The sequence below is a fragment of the Heterodontus francisci genome, chromosome 3, assembly GCF_036365525.1.
Source record: "Heterodontus francisci isolate sHetFra1 chromosome 3, sHetFra1.hap1, whole genome shotgun sequence".
Classification (NCBI taxonomy): domain Eukaryota; kingdom Metazoa; phylum Chordata; class Chondrichthyes; order Heterodontiformes; family Heterodontidae; genus Heterodontus; species Heterodontus francisci.
In genome coordinates, this window is record NC_090373.1 from 70,093,736 (window position 1) to 70,114,744 (window position 21,009).

The window sequence follows — 21,009 nt, forward strand, 5'->3', positions numbered from 1 at the left end:
TGCTGTCACTCTTGTTCTAGCAACAAGTCAAGGAAGACTGGGGCAGAAGCCCAGACAATCCAATTCTTTCATCCAGGGATTGGTGGTTAGTGTGGGAAAACCCAAAACTAATTTACAAAATAGAAAGCAATTATTTTTTCCATTCAGCTAGGATGGCTATGAATGAATCCATCTATAAATAAATAGTTTCCATAATACTTTCTTACTTTAAAATCTTTAGTATTATCTTTAGATTAAAACTTCTTCTGGGACATAATCAGTTTCTTTTTGATACATTTATGTGCTCGTTAAAGTGATATGCCAGTGCTAGAAAATGGAATACCCTTCCAATTTGTGACCCAGTTTCAGCATCTCACACGTTCCAGCTAGATACAGCATAAATCATGTGAGGAATAAAGACCACTTTACTTTATAATCACTTATCTTAAATTTAGCCTAAAGACTTCACCTGCTATATGACATTTCCACTTACCAGACCAACTATGTTTCTGGCCTAGCTGAGTGAGATTGCTCTTTAACTGAGATTATGAGCAGCTGCATTTTTAGGTGTTTGTCCATCAGGAACTGTTGAAATGGTTGAAATTAATTTTCCTTAGGACCACTATTGACATTGGAGAAAGAAAACTTTTATCTATCTGGGCTGCATTCAATCTCGGGACCCTGTAGTCCAGGAACAGTATTCTAACTCATGATATCATCCGGTTTCTGATGGGAAATGTGCACATTTTAATGAATATATTGAAACATGTGTAACTTGTAAGGTTATATAAGATAGTTTATTAAATTACTATTGGTTAAATTCATGTAAATTGTTTGATTGAAAATTACATTTGTAATACATAATATTTCTTTGAATCTAAATTCTTTTTGAAGAAAATGCTGCAAGAAAATACAGTTGTGGATGAAAAACGAACTTTTACCCTTTGTGAAGGCAGGCTTCGTCTGAGTACAGTCCAAGAAGTTTTTAATCTCTTTGTTGTTGAAATGTTTCATGGTAAGTTGTTTTGTGAATAGGAAATATATTATACTTTTTTTTTGTATTATTGGCACTAGAAACATAAGGCAATTCCTGGGTATGAGATTTTCAGTCCTGAATCAGGCACATAACTGAGATGTCATCACACACTGTGGTAAAAAGCTGCATCTATCACCTGGGTTGCGCTGGACTGTATCTTTGTGCTTTCATCTGAGATTGCTGTCCTGTTACTACTGATACAATTGCAGTCACTTATTTCCTCAGTTGAAGAGACTGAATTACCTCTCTTTGTTAATGGTGGAAAGAAGAGCACTGTCAGTATAGTGCCAGTGAGTAGCATTCTTTGGGTTTTTTTTAAGCCTTTTTTCAAGCAGTAAGTTGTTAGTGCTGGTTGAAAATTCTCAGCTTGTGGTTGAAGGAAATTCGCAAGTGCAGTTAAAAATGTGAAGGTTTATGTCATTCTGTGATGGCCCATATTGCATCAGCTACCTCCCGAGGCTTATCTGCATGTGGACGGCTTGAAATCCCTGTGGGCATATTCAAACCAAAGTTCTCTGAGTGTCCTTTTGCACCACTGTGCGGTATCACTCAATGAGCTGGAGGTGGAACACAAACAGTCTATTAGTCTCCAGGCATGATTGATTGAGAATTTACCCAATCATTTCCATTCTGGCTATCATTATATGCAGTCGAGTGTGACAGAGTGCCTTTTTGTGCCACTGCATTTGGGATTTGGACCTTTGATAGACATATTATCATGATCTTCAGGTAGGGAAGTGGGAGAACTGGTAGGCATGTTTTAAAAAAAAAAAAAATCAAAATGGTCAATCACAGAGCCTTGTTCATGCATTTGATGTGCTGTGCCGTAGAGTATTAAGCTTTTAAAGAAAAAGGACCCAACTGAAATTCCTAACTACCTAATCCCATCCTCATTCAAGTATCTTTGACCATTTTTAATTAATGTAATCTCCATTTTCCGATAGACTGTTTTCAAACCTCTAGCTAGTTATTTTGTTCATAGTGTTCAGTAGTAATTTGGATAATTATACTGTTCTGAGTTTGAAAAGTGTACTGATTATGGTGTTGTGTTCAGAGTTTCCCCCATGTTATACTGAAAAATATATTTACCAAAATTTTGTTTGATTTTATTTAGAAGCTGTCTTGCCCAGGAAACTATGCTACCGGCTGCTTAACCTGCATAATTGAAATTAGGCCACTCTATTCATTTGTATTCCTTATGTCTGATAACATAGATAAAAATTGATTCTGTTTCTAATGGTTCAGTATCCTATAAGTTTAAAAAGTCAAATGCAAGTCAGGTTTTTGCGTTCAGCACCAGATGGAATTCAGATCATTACTATTACTAGTATATATGAGGTGATTTTTCTTTTTACAGAAATCTTGCTTTAGTTTTTAAAAATACATTTTGATGTAATATATAGCTCATGCAATATATGCCTATTCGATACAGAAATAGAAGATTCCTGAGATTATCATTGGAGATTACTGGGCTAAGGCATATGACTGAAATCCAACTATGTCTTAATGTGTGATGTTCATATTCATTCCCATAAACTCAACAAGTAGGGCAGATGGTTGATCTTATTTATTTGCCAGTTAGTACTTTCTTGGCACCTGAATTAGTAGTATTCTAAAATAATGTGCAGAAGTTCAAAAAGCTCCAAATGAGAAGAATCTACCAGCAGATCTATTCAGAATAATGGCAATTGCCCAAAAACATTTTAAACAGCACTGCCTACTTGATTTTAGTGATTGTCAGCTTTCACAGGTAATAAATACAAAGAGTACCTTAGCCTCAAATAACCAAACATTCATTTGTGACATACTACATATTCCTGCCATACTTTGAGGTTTTTCGCAGCATTTGTAACATGATAGATGAGATAGAAATAAATGAATATGATTTGATAGCTATCACAGAGACGTGGTCGCAGGAGACTCAATGTTCAAGGATATTCGACATTCCGGAAGAATAGGCAGAAAGAAAAAGGGGTGGGGTAGCTTTGTTATTAAAGCAAGGGATCAGTGCAGTTGTGACTAATGATATAGGTGTAATAGATCATGATGTAGAATCAGTTTGAGTGGAAATAAGGAACAGCAAGGAAAAGAAATCACGGGTGGGTTATACGTGTAGGCCCCCAATGAGTTGCCTCTCTGTAGGACAAAGTATTAATCAGGAAATACTGGCAGCATGTAAGAATGGCACTATAATTATCATGGGTGATTTTAATCTGCATATAGACTGGACAAATCAAATTGGCATGGGTAACATGGAAGACGAATTTGTAAAGTGCATCAGGGATTGCTTCTTAGAACAATACGTTGCAGAACCTACCAGGGAACAGGCTATTTTAGATTTGGTAATGTGTAATGAGGTAGGATTAATAAGAGATCTCATAGTTAAGGATTCTCTAGGGGGAAGCGATCATAACATTTGTAGAATTTCAAATTCAGTTTGAGGGTGAGCAACTCTGGTCTCAAGCCAGTGTCTTCAGCTTAAATAACAGCAATTACAGAGGTATGAAGAAAGAGTAGTCTAAAGAGGGCTGGGAAAATAGACTAAGGGGAAGGTCGGTGGATGAGTAGTGGCAGACTTTTAAGCAGATATTTCATAACACTCAGCAAACATTTATTCCGGTCAGAAGGAAGTAGTCAATGAGAACGATGAACCATCCGTGGATAAAGGAAATTAAGGAGAGTATCCGATCAAAAACAAAGGCGTACAAAGCGGCGAAAGCTAGTGGTAGGCCAGAGGATTGGGAATTTTTTAGAAACCAGCAGTGGATGACTAAAAAACTAATAAAGAGGGAGAAAATTGATTGAGAGTGAATTGGCAAGCAATATAAAAACAAACAGTAAGAACTTCTATGGGTAGATAAAAAGGAAGAGAGGAGCTAAAGTAAGTGTGGGACCCTTGGAGGATGAGACTGGGGAATTAATAACAGGGAACAGGGAAATGGCAGATAATTTAAACCAGTATTTTGCATCGGTCTTCGTGGTGGAGGACACGATAAACATCCCGACAATAATAGATGAGCAAGGTGTAAATGGGAGGGAGGAACTTGTAACAATCTCTATCACGAGAGAAAAGGTGCTTGACAAACTGATGGGATTAAAGGCAGACAAGTCACTGGGACCTGATGGCCTGTATCCAAGGGTTTTAAAAGAAGTGGCTGCAGAGATAGTGGAGGCATTGGTCATAATATACCAAAACTCACTGGATTCCAGTAGAGTACCAGCGGATTGGAAAACCGCTAATGTGATGCCCCTATTCAAGAAAGGAGGGAGACAGAAAGCAGGAAACTATAGACCAGTTATCTTAACATCTGTCATTGGGAAAATGCTAGAGTCCATTATAAAGGAAGAAATAGCAGGATATTTAGAAAAACATAATGTAATCAAACAGAGTCAACGTTGTTTTATGAAAGGGAAATCATGTTTGACAAATTTGCTAGAGTTCTTTGAGGATATAACAAGCAGAGTGGATAAAGGGGAACCTGTAGATGTAGTGTATTTGGATTTTCAGAAGGCGTTTGATAAGGTGCCACATAAAAGGTTATTGCACAAAATAAGAGCTCACCGTATTGGGGTAATGTATTGGCATAGATTGAGGTTTGGTTAACACAAAGAAGGCAGAGAGTCGGGATTAATGGGTCTTTTTCAGGTTGGAAAGCCATAACTGGTGGGGTGCCACAAGGATCGGTCCTAGGGCCTCAACTATTTACTATCTATATTAATGACTTGGAGGAAGGGACAGAGTGTAGTGTATCCAAATTTTCTGACCATACTAAAATAGGTGGGAAGGCATGTTGTGATGAGGGGACACATACTCTGCAAAGGGATACAGATAGGTTAGGTGAGTGGGCAAAAACTTAGCAGATGGAGTTCCATGTGGGAAAGTGTGAGGTCATCCACTTTGGTAGGAAGAATAAAAAGGCAGATTATTATTTAGATGGAGAAAGACTACAAAATACTGTAGTACAGAGGGATCTGGGTGTTCTTACACATGAAACACAAAAGCTTAGCATGCAGGTACAGCAAGTAATTAGGAAAGCAAATGGAATTTTGGTCTTTATTGCTAGGGGGTTAGAGTTTAAAAATAGGGAAGTCTTGTTACAACTGTACAGGGTGTTGGTGAGGCCAAACCTGGAGTACTGCTTACATTTTTGGTCCCCATATTTAAGGAAGGATATACTAGCATTGGAGGCAGTTCAGAAAAGGTTCACTAGGCTGATTCCTGGGATGAAGGGGGTGTCTTATCAAGAATGGCTAAACAGGTTAGGCCTTTATTCATTGGAGTTTAGAAGAATGAGAGGTGATCTTATTGAAACATATAAGATTCTAAGGGGGCTTGACAGGGTAGATGTTGAGAATATGTTTCCACTAGTGGGGGAATCTCGAACTAGGGGATATAATTACAGAATAAGGGGGCACACATTTAAAACTGAGATGCGAAGGAATTTCTTCTCAGAGGATGGTGAATCTCTGGAATTCTCTACCTCAGAGAATTGTGGAGGCTAGGTCACTAAATGTATTTAAGGAGGAGGTAGATAGATTTTTGAAATCACGGGGAGTCGAGGGTTAGGCGGAGCAGGCCCTAAAGAGGAATTGAGGCCTGGGACAGATATTGAATGGCGGGGCAGGCTTGAGGGGCTGAATGGCCTACTCCTGCTCCTATTTCTTATATTCTTATGTTCTTATACCATTTTCTCGGATCTTTGTTTCTACTTATTCTCTTAAAATCCAGACTGCTCTTCTCTGCTGTTTGTATATTGTTCCTATGCTGCTATTGATTTCAGCATAGTGCTTCCCTGTTTCTGCGTTTTGAATTTCTTGTGCCTATATTTTGGCTCATTTCCTTAAACTCCATTGCCCCAGATTTCCAGATCATAAGCTATTTAGATGGTACGTATTTATTGCTAATACAGACCTTTGATTCAGGGACTGGTGTTTGAGGCTGGGGGAGGCTGAAGGCTGTCTTGAGGGGTCTGAGGGGAGCCCTTGTGCTCTTCCTGGCCCACAAGGAGTGCTGAAAGAGGCACTGAACTTGGGGAGCTGGCAACTTCTGTCTCTGTTTTGCTGGCAGTTTGCCCAACCCTTGGAAAACCTGCACATCCACAGTGAGTTTTAAACCATGCTCCCAATTGCACTGTGGGATCCCCATTTAAATATGCTAATTTAATGTTCCTGCCTCCCCATGGAGGAACATTCAGAAGCCCTAATGTCTGCTACTATAAAAAAGGCAGCAAGCATGTGTGGCAATTTGAGGTTACCAAGATGGGTATTTTACTTTTTAACCACCGCCCCCGCCCCATCCCCCGGACCATCTCTTGCTGTTGTGGAGGGGCTAATATCCAAGCCCAGGTCTCAGATTTCCCCTTGCATTTAGGTTCGTCTGTCTGTCCGTCTCTTTTCACCTCTACCAGTTCATCTGTCCACCTGCCTCTCTTCTGCCTAATTTGCAATGTCTCCTAGTTTCATTGCTTATTCTCACAGGATTAAGGAATGCTACTGAGGTGGATCTATTCCAGTTTAATCATCTGAGAATAAAGCTTGGGTTCACAGTATAGTTAGAATTTAGCCTCTGTTCCTCGTAATATGTTTTGCAACATGCTTTTTCTTAATAACTTTGGGTTCATGGGTATTATCACTTCCCCAGTCTGTCTGTTCCTCCTTCATATCAGTGACTTACTCCACTGATCATCGTAGCTTGTTCACCCTACTGCTGATGATTCATCAAATTCCTCCATGTTGCATGCTGTCAGTGTTCAAAACCAAGTTTCTTGAGGCACATTGGCTGAATCATTGCTTCTAGATCTAAGTGTACTTCAATAGGGGAGTAAAAATCTGGTTTCTTTCATTGTTTCAAAGATACTATTTCTTTGTCATTTGTAAATCTAATCAACAGTTCCCATATCCTGCCTTTGACACCATTCTTAGTCCTCCTTCATCTGTTGGCATTCTTGGCCTCACTATTTCCTCTCATCCGAAGTGGATCCGCTGAACTTCTTCAATTGCTAAAACTGCCTCCAAGAAGTTGAATTTTCTCCTTTGTTCTAAACAGTTCTTCTCCCCTTGTCAGATTTTGGATTTTTCCACAGAGGGGATTTCCAAATGTGTTGCATTTAACTGGTGTATTTTAAATTAAAGTCCATTCCTACAGGTTCAGAATTCTTCTTACAGTCATATGCTACAGCCACTGAGACATGTTCATGATCCAGGCAGTAACAATGTATTTCCACACTGATCAGGGACAATAGTTAATTTGTCATGTTGGCCTATCATTTCCCGAGTCTCCAAACCTATTATTTTTGTGACGAACTATTCATTATGAGCCCAACATGGAATATCTGCCACAAATTCACTCTTTGAGGTAGGGCAGAGGTAGCCGATTTTATTGACGAGCACATTGATGAACCAGTGAGGGGAAGAAGTTGGAGGGATAGTCTACCTACCTCCTGTGGTCAGGAGTAACAAGAAGCGGAGAAAAATTCATGTTCAAGGTCAGTCCGTCTGGAAAAAGGTCTTTGGAGTTTGCTGAAGAACTAGCGTTGTCCAAGCCTATCTAAGTCTTGATCCGTTTCAATACTAGACTGAGCAAAAGCAAGTATTAGTCCACTAATCCAGGGCAATACAGTGTGTTTTATTTTTTTTTGTTCAGGAGAATGGGTTTCAAGTTAAGTAAAGTGAGTTGATTAGAATTAATAATCTGCATTCACTTGCTGGCTGTGATCTTAAGTAGCTTAACCATTCTTACCTAACTTCAACTTGCCTAATTATTTTATTGTCTGCTACTGGAAGATTTGGGAGTGCACATGAGAGAAAAGGATACAATATCCATTTGAGACCACAAGGGGTTATTAATTGTTATGCCCCTGGGTTACACTATCACATGATTAGTCATTGGGCATGAACAGCACACTCCTAAATTTAAGGTAGGGGAGCTGCTTATAAGAGTGATCTGAATAACGATGCACAACTCCTACCTTAATCCCACAAATTCAGGATTTGAAACCACTTGTGTAGCTGGGGAGTCTCTCTTAGTACTTGCCTTACACTCCTAGGCATGGTAAACAAAATCGGTAGCATATGTACTCCATGAATAGTGGTGAAATATCTAAGACTGAAGTTGACAGAGCTCTAGGAGTCTTGGTAGATGTGATGCTCAATATGTCCAACTGATGCAAAGCAGCATTCAATAAAGCCAATAGAATGTTGAACTACATAGCCAAAACAGAAAATAGATCAGAAATTGTTGTGGTTTGTACAGTTCTTTTATATTGTCGTATCCTGTGTGCTAGGTTTGTTCTTAGTGTCAGATGTCAGAATTATGATAGACTGGAGAAGCTTCTACTTTTCAGCCTGGAAAGCTGGCATCAGGGAGGTGATTTTATGGAGGTATACAAGATAATTAAGAAGATATATCCAGAATATTCCTTCAAATTAAATTGCAAGGAGACGCAGAATGAAAACAGTAAAAAGTAACTTTAGGGCTAGTATCGGGAAAGTTTCAAAGTCACAGAGTGATCAACAAATGGAATGGACTTCTTCAAGTAGAGTATTGGAGGCAAAGCACCTGAAAGCATTTAAAATGTGATTGAATGCTACAATGGAGAGCAATTTCTGAATGCATAAGTTTAGATGGGTAACTGAACTTCTGTTGGAAATTTTCTCCCTCATCTCTATCGCAACCTGTCTCTATTTTATTGCTTCTGCTGTGGTAGTACTACTCTAAACTCTCTCACTTCTAAGCTCCAAATATGCTGCCATTTGTGTTGAAATCAGTGCTCATCGCACTGTCTTGAATCGCTATTCACCTCGTGATCCTTGGATATTTACGTTATTTCCCATAACCAAAAAAGGGGTAATAGCTCGCTGAAATGGAATATATTTTTTATTTTTGTATTTCTTCTCATATCTAGTATTTGTGGATGAAAACACTGTACTATGGCTATGTGAAAATAATCATCAGCCACCTTGGGTACTGTACTTGAAATTTATTGTCTGCGATGTGTAAGTTGGCATATTGTCTAGTTGAGAGATTTTGAGAGAATGTATACTTGCGTCAGGTGGTACCACAATATCTTTTGTGATGTGTATGACACTGTTACATTATCCCTCTAGTGATAATCCTAAAACACAGAATTTTCTGTTGAATTAAAAGGACAAATCAGAAGCGCTGGTATAGAAGGTTGTATCATCAGAACAAATGAGACGGAGACAGAGGAACTGGAAGAATGGAATGGAGTCTTGAGAGGAAACGGGGCGTGAGGAAGTGTAATCAAGGTAGCTGTGGGAGTCCGTGGGCTTATAATGAATATTGATAGCCCATACCCAGAAATGGAGATAAAGAAGTTAGGGAAGGGAAGAATCAGAGATAGATCACATGAAGGTGAGAGAATGGTGGAAATTGGAAGCGAAGTTGATGAAATTTTTCAGTTCATGGCAAGAGCAGGAAATAGCACTGATCTAGTGATCAATGTACCAACTATGACTGGAACAAGGAATGTTCCACAGATCCCACAAAAAGGCAGGCACAGCTAGGACTCCTGTTGGTACTCAATTGGGCGGCGCAGTGGTTAGCACCGCAGCCTCACAGCTCCAGCGACCCGGGTTCAATTCTGGGTACTGCCTGTGTGGAGTTTGCAAGTTCTCCCTGTGTCTGCGTGGGTTTCCTCCGGGTGCTCCGGTTTCCTCCCACAGCCAAAAGACTTGCAGGTTGATAGGTAAATTGGCCATTATAAATTGCCCCTAGTATAGGTAGGTGGTAGGGGAATATAGGGACAGGTGAGGATGTGGTAGGAATATGGGATTAGTATAAATGGGTGGTTAATGGTCGGCCGAAGGGCCTGTTTCAGTGCTGTATCTCTAAATCTAAAATCATAGCAACACCTTTTATTTGGAGGATGTGAGTGGAGTTGAAGAAGTTGTTGTTAAATGTGAGAATAAGTTCAGCCAGGTGCAGTAGGGTGGCGGTGGTGGGGACTGGCTGGTCCTCTGTTCGAGGAAGAAACGGTGAGCCCTCAGACTGTCCTGGTAAGAGTTGGAGGCGTAGAGAGATTGGATGTCCATGGTGAAGAGGAGACTTTTAGGGCCCGGAAATTGGACACTTAAAGTGATGGAGGGTATCAGAAGAGTCACAGTTGTAGGTGGGAAGAGACTGGATAAGGGGAGAATAAATAGTCGAGATAGGAAGAAATCAGTTCAGTGGGACAGGAACAGGCTGAAACAATAGATCCACCAGAGCAGTCGGATTTGTGGATCTTCAGAAGGAGGTAGAAGCGGGCTGTTCAGGGTTAAGGGACTGAGGTTGGAGGCCATGGAGGGAAGATCTCCAGAGGACATCAGGTCAGTGACAGACCTCGAGACAATGGTTTGATGTTCAGTGGTGGGGGCCATGGTCCAGGGGGAGGTAGGAGGTAGTTGGCATTTGGCCTTTGCAAGGTACAGGTAATTATGATCAATTTAGGTCAATATTGAGCAGACAAAAGCCTCCTAAAGAAGATTTATAGAAATATATGAAATCACAGTACAATTCCTTGATAAACTTGTCAAAATATTGTCACAGGTATGTGCTATCTTGTATTTGCACTTTCTGCATGATGCATTTTGAGTTGATCTGAGCATGGTTGCAGAACTGAATACAGCTACTGCTTTATGTACAGAACTGGATAGTCAGATACAATCTACAAGAGTAATATTGATGACTGACCACTGGCATATTTCATTTTGGTCATTTTTCCTTTTAAGCAATTGTCAAAACTTTAAATTTTCACTGAAGAAACAGAAAACTTCCTGTCAATGGCAGAAATTTTCATAGTATTGACTATAGTGATGAAAAATTGATTGGGTACATGAGAATTTCTCTAGGATTGAAAGTTCGCAAACATAAGCAAATAAAATAAATAACTTGCATTTATATAGCACCTTATCATGCTAATTATTCCAACACGTTTATCTTTTAACTTTCTTCCTAACTACTTTTGCTATTGGCACTAAACAAGTTTTGCTCCTTACTTCAGTGCCCTTTATGCACTTAATAATTTTTGATCAGGTTAAATCTGCTATATTCCTGCTAAAGTTCTTCATCCTTGTAGGCTTTATGTAATGCGTTCTTCTTTCTTATGGATGTTTTAATTTCTCTGCTGAACAATTTTAGTGTTTGTTTAGTTTTATACTTATTTCTCTTTGATCTGTTTTTGTCTTATATTTCGAATATAGTTTTAAAGGTTTTCCATTTTTTTCACTAATACTTCTCTCAACAGCTTGTATTAATTTATTTAATTTGCTCCTCATTCCATTGAAATTTATTTTCTTGTAATCAAATACATCTACCCATTCCTTGCTGCTGCCTGTCGCTAGATCTGAAATTTGATCAAATTATGGCCACTTATCCCAAGAGGTTCCATTACTACTAACTTACAAGCTATTCAGATGGCATCTACAATAACTAGTCTGAATTTGAGTTTCCTCTAGTACGATCCATTACACATGAGCTTGAAAGTTGTTGTTTGCAGTGTTATGGATAAGCACACCACATCTATATGATCGTTTGTCTGCCCTTTTGACAAAACATTAATCCATTTGTTTTATTCCTGGTTAATCTCACATTATTACAACATTGTGCACTGTGCAAAATCACCTAGTCATCCTAAAAAAAAACTGTCATCTCCTTTACTTGCTTCAAGAGTTGGGTATCAGAACCAGTTTGATAAGAAAATCCACTTTTTTTGAGGGTCCAGCCAATTTTCACTTTATATTTTCCCCTGAGATACTGCTCACAATTTTCTTGTCACCCTTATTATCCTGTACATATAAAGCTAATCCTCAAATCATTACTGCCTGTCCTCAACAAACTATATCTCTGAATATAGAATTCACTGCTATCTTTTGGGGTGTACCATGCCTGCACAATCCCTAAAATACCAATTTTTACTTCTACTGTTGCTTCAAGTCCCAGTATCTTATTCCTAATCCTTCCAGCATTCAGATTAAAAACTCTTTATGGATTCCATACTTTTGTCTTTTTTTAATCCACTTATTTTTTTTAAAAAATTGTACCTATTTCCTGGTTTATTTTGTCTTCTGTATCTCCTCATGCCCATCCTTCAAATTCAGCTTTTTCTGACTCCCTGCTCCTTTGAAATCTAGTTTAGAATGTAAGTTGTTGAAAAAGAAAATTGATGTGTTGCTTAATCTAACTGTAATAGTAGTTGACATCTTAACCATATCCTAGCAACCTCACAGCAATTCAGAGAGGTGCTCTTTCACCTTATTGATGCAGCAGCAAAAAGCAATCTCACTAATTGTAGTATGATGGTCAGGGCAACCTTGGAGGTAAAATCAGAACAGGATTTTTGCTTAAGCTATTTTGAGTTCCTAAGAATAAAAATTTTTGTCAAGTACCACCTGCACATTTAACACACTTAATCTATTTTATCTAGTAAGGGGATTGAACAGATAAAAATCATGTCTGACATTTAATGTGGAGATGGTTAGTTATTGGAAAATTGTCATACAATATGATTGATGTTCACTAAAGATTGGTGAAATTAATTCTCCCTCTTCCCTGCACCACCCCACCCCCGCACCCAAGGCTGATATTGTGTGCCACAGAAAATACTTCATAGAGACTTGCATTAAATTAATTCTATTTCCACTAACAAAAAAAAAATCAAGTTTAAACTGAATCATAGATAGCCTTATTTGAGAATGCTCATTAAAGGCAAATATCGTAAGATCTTAATTTTGTGTATTTCACCAGAAAAAGTATATATTGGGGCCATAGTAAGCCTTAAAGTTGACACAATGACTGAAGAGCTGTTTGCTTACCTGCCATCTTAGCTGCTATTTATACAAACTAGGAAGGTCCCAAATTCAATCCCAGTTTTAACTGATTTCAGCTGGATCATCAAAAAGGATGCGATAATTGGCCATGGTTCATGTCCCATACCCTCCCTGTGCTCAACCATCAATGGCAGAGACTTCATCTTTCTGCCGCCTTCTTCACCTACCATCCTGACAACATTTTTTTAATTCTCTTTCCTAACTTGTCTGCTATTATTTAGTGTTCATGTAATGTGTTTAGTTTTTGAAATGAGTATCATCAGTTAATGTTTCGATTGGCTAAGTGTGTGGGCTTCATTCAATATGTGATAATTTCAGTCTTTTGAGTTTCTCTGCTACATTTTAAGCGCTTGTTTCTCATGCGCAACACAAAAGCCTGCTTTCATAGGCTAGTGAGCATAAATATGCATGAAGTAATTGGGAATGTAACAAGTCCCGGATGAACATTTACAAACATGCCTTTGAAGAAGTATGCAATATTATTACAAACTCTTGATTCCTCCAACTAATGGAAGATAACATTGCAACAGATTGTATAGCAGACTAAAAAAGTTGGATCAATTTTTATTAAAAAGCAAGATTAAAGAAAATAGCATATTGTATACTAATGGTATATTATACTGCACATAACCCGCAGTATATTTTTCAAAATAATGAAAGTCAGAATTCATTAGCAGTTCTCTGCAGTATAAGCTTGGACCGTATGTCGTCGTTGAAAAGATTTAAGCTGAGCGTTAACTTACTCGTATCGTTCATTAATCATCATCCTGATAACATGTATTGATCCCACTGTGGGATAATAGAGTTGTGCCAGGAATGGGGAACCATAACTCCTCTTGCAGGTTGATTGTGTAAGTGGTAAATCAAGAAGGAAACTGAAAATGTGTTTATATCCTGATTTATGTATGTATCCGTTTCTTGGCTGGTGTGACAGCTGCTGGTATTATACTACACTGGCGTCACACCATTTACTTAGATGATTATTCCTGTGGCAGCTTAAGTCCACCAGTTTTGGATTGAGCATTGTTGTACCGTAGATATGGCACTGAATTGATGGCACATATGTGAATTCATTGTGAAATTGTTAATGTTAGAACATCGTAAGTCAACCCTGTTTAATGTTGGGTTTGCGATTTTGTGCATCAGAGTATCTGGGAATGCATTTGAGATTGAAATTCCTGAAGAAAATTAATATGAAATTATTTTACAGGAATTGGTATCATAAAGGATGTGTATTTCTGTTCTGTTTTGGTTGTAAGCATTACTTGCTTAATAATCAACCACCGTAGAGAATTTAAAGTTTATTTGGTAGATTTCTTTCATTTGCATTTTGAATATCATCTTCTTGTAATTTTTTATTTTCACTTGTAGGTTCTAACTGGATAGTTCTAACGGCAGATAACGATGGATTTGCTCCATTAACATTCAAACCCAAACAGGAAATTATGATTCGTGATGGGAGGCAAACTACAGGACCTATAGAATTTCCACCACCTCCATCTCCAACTGACAGTATCAATTTGGAAAATCAGAAAAGTACAGCATAACCTGCTCTTGTACACAGCATTATGAAATACTTTTTCTTAAACTCAGTTATGGTGTTCACATATGAGCAGTGAAATAATGAAGTAATTTGAGTTCATATCAATTTATATGGGCAGGTGGCTATGCATACAGAGTGTCCGATTTTAATTTGCTTGGTATTGCATTAGAAACATAGACGTGGGAGTAGGCCATTCAGCCCCTTGAGTCTGTTCTGTCATTCATTTGAGATCATGGCTGATATGTATCTGAACGATATCCACCTGCTTTGGCGCCATATCGTTTTTATCATTGGCTAGCAAAAAATCTGTTGATCTGAGATTTAAAATTATCAATTCAGCTACCATCTACTGCTTGATGTAGGAGAGTATTTCTCATTTTTACCACCCTTTGTATGAAGAAGTGCTTCCTAGCTCCTCTTCTGAATGGCCTCGTGCTGATTTTAAGGTTATGCCCCCTTGACCTAAACTACTGCACCAGCAGAAAAGGTTTCTCTATCTACCTTATCAAATTCCTTTCAGATTCTAAAAGAACTCAATCAAATCACCCCTTTACTTTCTTTATTCCAGGAATACAATTCTGAGTCTCTGGCCATCAACAATAATATAGCAGCTTTAACATAATAAAATATCCCAAGGTGTTTTGCAGGAGCATTATAAAGCAAACTATGATACCAAACCACATGAGCTATTAGGGTGTCAGATGACCAAAAGCTTGGTCAGAGATGACTTTTAAGGAGTTTCTTAAAAGAGGAAAGTGAGGTAGAGTTGCGGAGAGATGTAGGGAGGGATTTCTAGAGCTTGGGGCCCAGGCAAGAGGCCAGAATTAGATGAGTGTAGATATTTTAGAGCTTGCTGGGGCTGGAGGAAATTACAGAGATAGCAATGAGGCCAGGTAGGGATTTGAAAACCAAGATTAAAATTTTACAATAAGATGTTGCTTGACTGGGAGCCAATGTAGGTCTGCGAGCACAGGAGTGATAGGTGAACAGGGCGTGGTGTGAGATAAGACATGGGCAGCACAGTTTTGGATGACCTCAAGTTTGTAGACAGTAGAATGTGGGAGACCAGCCAGGAGTGTGTTGGAATAGTCAATAACAAAGGCATGAATGAGGGTTTTAACAACAGATAAGCTGAGATGGGGCGAAGTCAGATAATGTTACAGAGGTGGAAATAGGCAGTCTTCGTGATGGCATGACTATGTGGTCAGAAGCTCATCTCGTGGTCAAATATATTAAGATTGCGAACAGTCTGGTTTAGTCTCAGACAGTTGCCAGGAAGATGGATGGAGTCAGTAGCTAAGGAATGTTTGGAGAGGGGACAGAAGATAATGGCTTCAGTCTTCCCAATATTTAATTGGAGGAAATTTTTGCTTATCTAGTACTGGATGTCAGATAAGCAGTCAGATAATTTAGCAACCGTGGAGGAGTCGAGAGAGGTGGTGGTGAGGTAGAGCATATATGTGAAAACTAACGCTGTGCTTTCGGAAGATGTTGCCAATGGGCAGCATGTGGATGAGAAATAGGAAGGGAGCCAAGCATAGATCCTTGGGGGACACCAGAGGTAACAGTGCGGGAGCGGGAAGAAAAGATACTCTGGCTATGATTAGAATAGATAAGAATGGAACCAGGCGAGAGCAGTCCCACCCAACTGGATGACAGTGGAGAGGCGTAGGAGGAGGATAGTGTGGTCAACCGTCTCAAAGGCTGCAGACTAATCGAGAAAGATGAGGAGGGATAGTTTACCTTTGTCACAGTCACATAAGATGCCATTTGTGACTTTGAGCAGTTTCGGTACTGTGGCAGGGCAGAAACTTGGAGGGATTCAAACACTGAGTTCCAGGAAAGATGGGCATGGATTTGGGAGTTAACAACACATTCAAGATTTTGGAGAGGAAAGGGAAGTTGGAGATGGGCAGTAATTTGCAAGGACAGTGCGGTAAAGAGTTGGGTTTTTTTGAGGAAAGGGTTTATGGTGGCAGATTTAAAGGCGAGAGGGACAATACCTGAAGAGAGATAGCTGTTAATATCAGCCAACATAGAGATCAGGAGTGGAAGTTGGGTGGTCAGCAGTTTAGTGGGAATAGGGATGAGACGCAGGAAGTGGGTCTCATGGACAACAGGAGCTCGGAGAGGGCATGAGGAGATATAGGAGAGAAACTTGAGAAAGATGCAAATTCAGGGTTAGGGCAGGGGGAGAATTTAGAGGAGGTTTGGCCCAGCGGACGAGTGAAAGGGAGAGTTGAGGCAGAGACAGCTGATCAGATGATTTCTGTTTTTTGCTCCTCATACTTATAGGGGCAGGATTGGCAACAAGTATGCCCAGTGAATGCACCCATAGCTGTTGCTTGAGTAATTAAAGTGGGGCCCAGCTGGGCATCCAGGCCAAGGATTATAACAGGGAACTGTTTGGGCCCACCATCCCCAATATCACCTAGCCAAACTCCCTGGAACTGGCACTATATGTCATAATTTAGCCTTGTAGAGCATGATGGGCACCCAATATGGGCTTCTAGTGGTAAATGTGCCTATTTGGGTCATGTGAATCGAAGAACCTCCCTCTGACTGTTCATGCTGTGAAGGGGATCAGCAGCAGAGGTCTTGGGTAGGTGTATCCTGGCATTTACTCTGGGATGTACCCCCAAGAACCCCCCCCCCCCCCCTTGCAGATTTGAGTCACCATTTGCCTAGTGACAGTACAATAATTTGAAAAATATATACTGACTCAAATTTTAAGGTCAAAAATTCAACCTGTTAAGATTTTTATCTTGGCACTGCTATTATAGGTAATTAAAACAGGAGGGAACAGATTATATAAATTCTATGAAAATAAAGACTTGCTGGTTTTCTTGAAGTGCCGTTTCTAGAGTGCTAAAATGCCACATGTTAGCAAACATTTATGGTTTTAAGACAAAATCTTATTTGCTTCATTTTTGGTGGCCATCTTGCATCGCGAAACAAGATCTCCCTTTCCATCTTTGATAATAGTATAGAATTTTATAGTTCAGATTAATTTGTTCAAATTTGCTTGAACCTGTAAGCAATTTAAAACGTGTTACATTAGTTATATTTCTCACATGAACCCTTCAGCTTTTGAAACTATAAATGCCTTTGTGCTACATGCTGCTCAATTGTTATCAACATTGTAATTTTCTGAATTATTGCAATTTTAGTTTAAAACCGCTCTCCATCTCAGCCACCTCCATAACTCAAGGCAACCTTGCCAGTATTTAAAATTGAAATACCTAACAATCACAGTGAGATTGTCCACTTTTACATTTGCCAGCCTGTAATTTCCTGTCCATTTATTTAATGAGCAGTGGATTGCAGCCCACCTGTAGGATTTCTAATCAGTGTGGTATTTTTGTAGGGACTGAGAGATTGAGGTACCATTGGAGATTAAAAAACAAGTCAGCATTGGACAATAATAGTTTGAATTACTACCTTTCCTTGTCTTGTAGAAGTTGTTGTGATGCCTGTAACAAAAGGCCTGTTTGTGAGAGATCACACATGACTACGTAACACAAATCTTGGAAGTCTGACATTTAGTTATGTGAAGTAACCTGGAAGCTAGCTGGAGGCTATGATTTTAGCAGATTGGTTTTATTATTAAGTGAGGAGTCATCTAAAATTATTTTAAGATTCACTTAGTTTTATGTGTACTTTCATTTTTGTAAAATAAACTGTATTTCTTGACATTGGAAAGAGAAAAATATGAAATTAAAAGTAAAATATGGGAAATGTAAGGAGTTTTAAAATCTGACATACATATTACAACCCATAAAATCATTGAATCAATTAGTAATCTTAGTCCTATATCATTGTCAAGAATATATTTTTCAAATTTGAGGTCAGTAGGCTAGGTATTCTGCTGCTGTGACCTTCGCCAGGCAGGACGCCAACCCACCACAAAGATGTCTTTGCCAGTTTTTTGGCCTCTTCATCTTCTGCAGAGGAGTCTGTTTGGAGGAGGCTCAAAGATTGTGCTACACTTTGGGTTCCTCGATAGTATAGCTGGCAGCTTCTGAGCTGTTGGTTCAAATTATTTACTAAATATCAAAAAAATTCATTTGTCGTAGATGCCTTTTCCCTTTATAAATGTTAAATGCCCCATTTGATGCTGAAGGCAGCACTGGGTATTACAGATAAACTGGCATTACTGATGTCCAGTTTTGCTTTGGTACAAATGACAAATACATCAGTTGATATATTTCCCATCATTTTGTGTAGTATCTGAATATGCCCATGGTTATATGCATCTGGCAGAAAATCTAAAAAGTATGGAGTGCTGGCGGAAGAATTCGGAACCAGTGTCCTACTCACATCCGCTGCAGTTACACCGACTGCGTGTTGTAATTTTCAGTGGAAATTCTACCCCAGTATATTTGCAGTTTGACTTTTTATATAGTAGTGGCTAATAATGAAAAACAAATTCTTGTACCAAAGCTTTTGATTGCCTTTTGTCATGAAATATTTGCCATGATCTCTCAAGTTACCTGTTTAAAATCAGCTAATTTGGTGTACACTTTTGATAAATTATAGTTTTGAGCGGAAAGAAATCCAGAATATTATTCAAAACTTGACTTTGTTCAGCTGATTATATCCATTATTGCAGCAAAGATTTGTAACAATTGTGATGAAAGACTTCTGGAAACTCTCAACTTGTCTATTGTTTGAAGCACTTTTGTTCTTAAACATTCTGTGTTATACTATACACTCTAAAGACGACCTCCAGCTTTGAACAATTCAGGGTGAACTGAAAGATCCCCTAAATGTTGCATTTGATGGCTTTTTTGTTTTGCTTTGCTGTCTAACTTAGTGGTGCATCTGAAAACTACATATAACACCATTGGTTTATTTCTCAGGCTAGGCTGTAGTCATTAGGGATGATTTACTCAGCACATGCTAACAACAGGGAGCCTTGCCCACTGCCAGTTATATCAATAAGTTACCCCTATTGTGTTTTTTTTTTTCTGGATAGATTATCACAGTGTTAGTGGGCAAAATGTGCTGTTGCTGAAATATTTTAAAGACAGCCATCCAAAACAGGAAGGTTGTATTTAGGCTTTAGAAGCAGCAGTCCAGGATCCTTTGGTTCTTGGTCAGAATCCATATTGGTGAAGTATTTTTGTGTTCAGCTTCATGTGAATGTATTTATTTTAGAATGTAGTTACTGATTTTACATTTCTTAGATCATATTTTATCATTCATATGTAATTAAATATCCATTGTTAGAGACACTACCTGTAAAAAGCTATTTAGTAGTATGTTGGTATTTATTTCTCAAGACTACAAAATGGTCTGTCTGTACAAATAAAATTGATTTAGAAATAGTTTTTTTGGCATGATTTTTTTTGTACTACACCAGTTGCTTGCAATAGGACACTGCAGAATTTCATACAGAAAAATCTCTAAATTGGTTCAAGCTTATGTACTAGTTTGGATAGAATGAATCGGTAATTTTTGAACTGCTTGTTTAATCAAGGTTACGTTTCTTTAATTGAGGAAGCTCCCTGCCTATAAAGGAAGATCGTAAATTCCCACATTGAGATCGTTCTGTAATCTTATTGATTTATAATATTTTCCATTAATTGACCTTTATCTCCATTGATGTCCAAGAGCAATATTTATTAGAGGCTTTATTTTATGTCACTTTCATTTCAAAACCTAAGTTGGCTCCATAACCATTTGTTTAACAGATTTCATAGTGATTTCATACTAAAACCATTAAATTATTTATGTATTAACTCATATGTTTCCTTTCATTTACTCCGATACAATGTACCATCTTTGATCTCAAAGGTTTAATTAATTTCAGTAGCTGTAATGAGGGAAAAAATATCCTTGATATTGTATCAATATAATTGAGAGGTTATTTTGCAACAGGTATTCATGGTTGCCATGTACCTCCATGATCCTACAAAAATTTGATAATAGGAAGCCAGCTGATTTACATTCCATGTTGTCTTCTGATACTATGCTGAGGAGGTAAAAACTGCACTGAAAAATGCAATTAATCCTTACCGTGATGAAAAATATCAAGTTTTTAAGTGATATTGTCGTTCTCAGAATGCAAGGGCTGATTTTCCCGAATACAGCACTCCAGGAGTGCCTGAATGAGAGACATCAAACTCACAGTCTCTGCTCCCATAGGGCTGCCGATGAATTTCCCGCCATGCTATTGAGAGGCTCATGTTGCAGCAGGCTCAGGCATAGAACTTAATTCTTTTGGGTTAATGCTGTCACAATGAAGGACTGAAGGAGTTGATCCTGACTCAACTGCCTTGACATTTCTCCTGCATGCTGTCTTCCAGGATACAGCTGGTGTTGTGCTATGATCACCAGCTGGTGTGGGGAAAGTTTGCTTTGCTTCATGTGTGGGTGGGGTCCACACACTGACATTTTAACAACACGCTGTTGGATTGCCCTTTCTTCATTTTCCTGTCAGTCCAGAATTGACAAAATAACTCCTGAAAGTTTTAATAATCTGTCTGATCCTTATTTACCTATATATTATGCATGGAAATGTCTTTTTTTAGGGTTAATGATCTGTGGATGGACTGTATATTAAAAAAAAAAAATTCTGTATTGTAACCAGCTTGACCAAAGGGATTGCCCACTGAAC

The 21,009-nt window shown here is 38.6% G+C and overlaps 1 protein-coding gene across 6 annotated transcripts in view; it reads left to right on the forward strand.

Moving 5' to 3' along the window:
* wdcp (WD repeat and coiled coil containing) overlaps window positions 1-19,717 on the forward strand; it is a 30,366-nt gene extending 10,649 nt beyond the window's left edge. For 5 of the 6 annotated variants that reach the window (XM_068023079.1, XM_068023070.1, XM_068023090.1 and 2 more), the window contains exons 3-4: window positions 874-994; window positions 14,216-19,717. In XM_068023079.1, the coding sequence (XP_067879180.1) occupies window positions 874-994; window positions 14,216-14,391 (297 nt within the window). In that variant the 3' untranslated portion in view covers window positions 14,392-19,717. Of the gene's footprint in view, window positions 1-873; window positions 995-9,161; window positions 9,284-14,215 lie in introns of all 6 variants that reach the window. The other variant, XM_068023105.1, reaches the window with a different exon arrangement.
* Window positions 19,718-21,009: the final 1,292 nt, after the last annotated feature.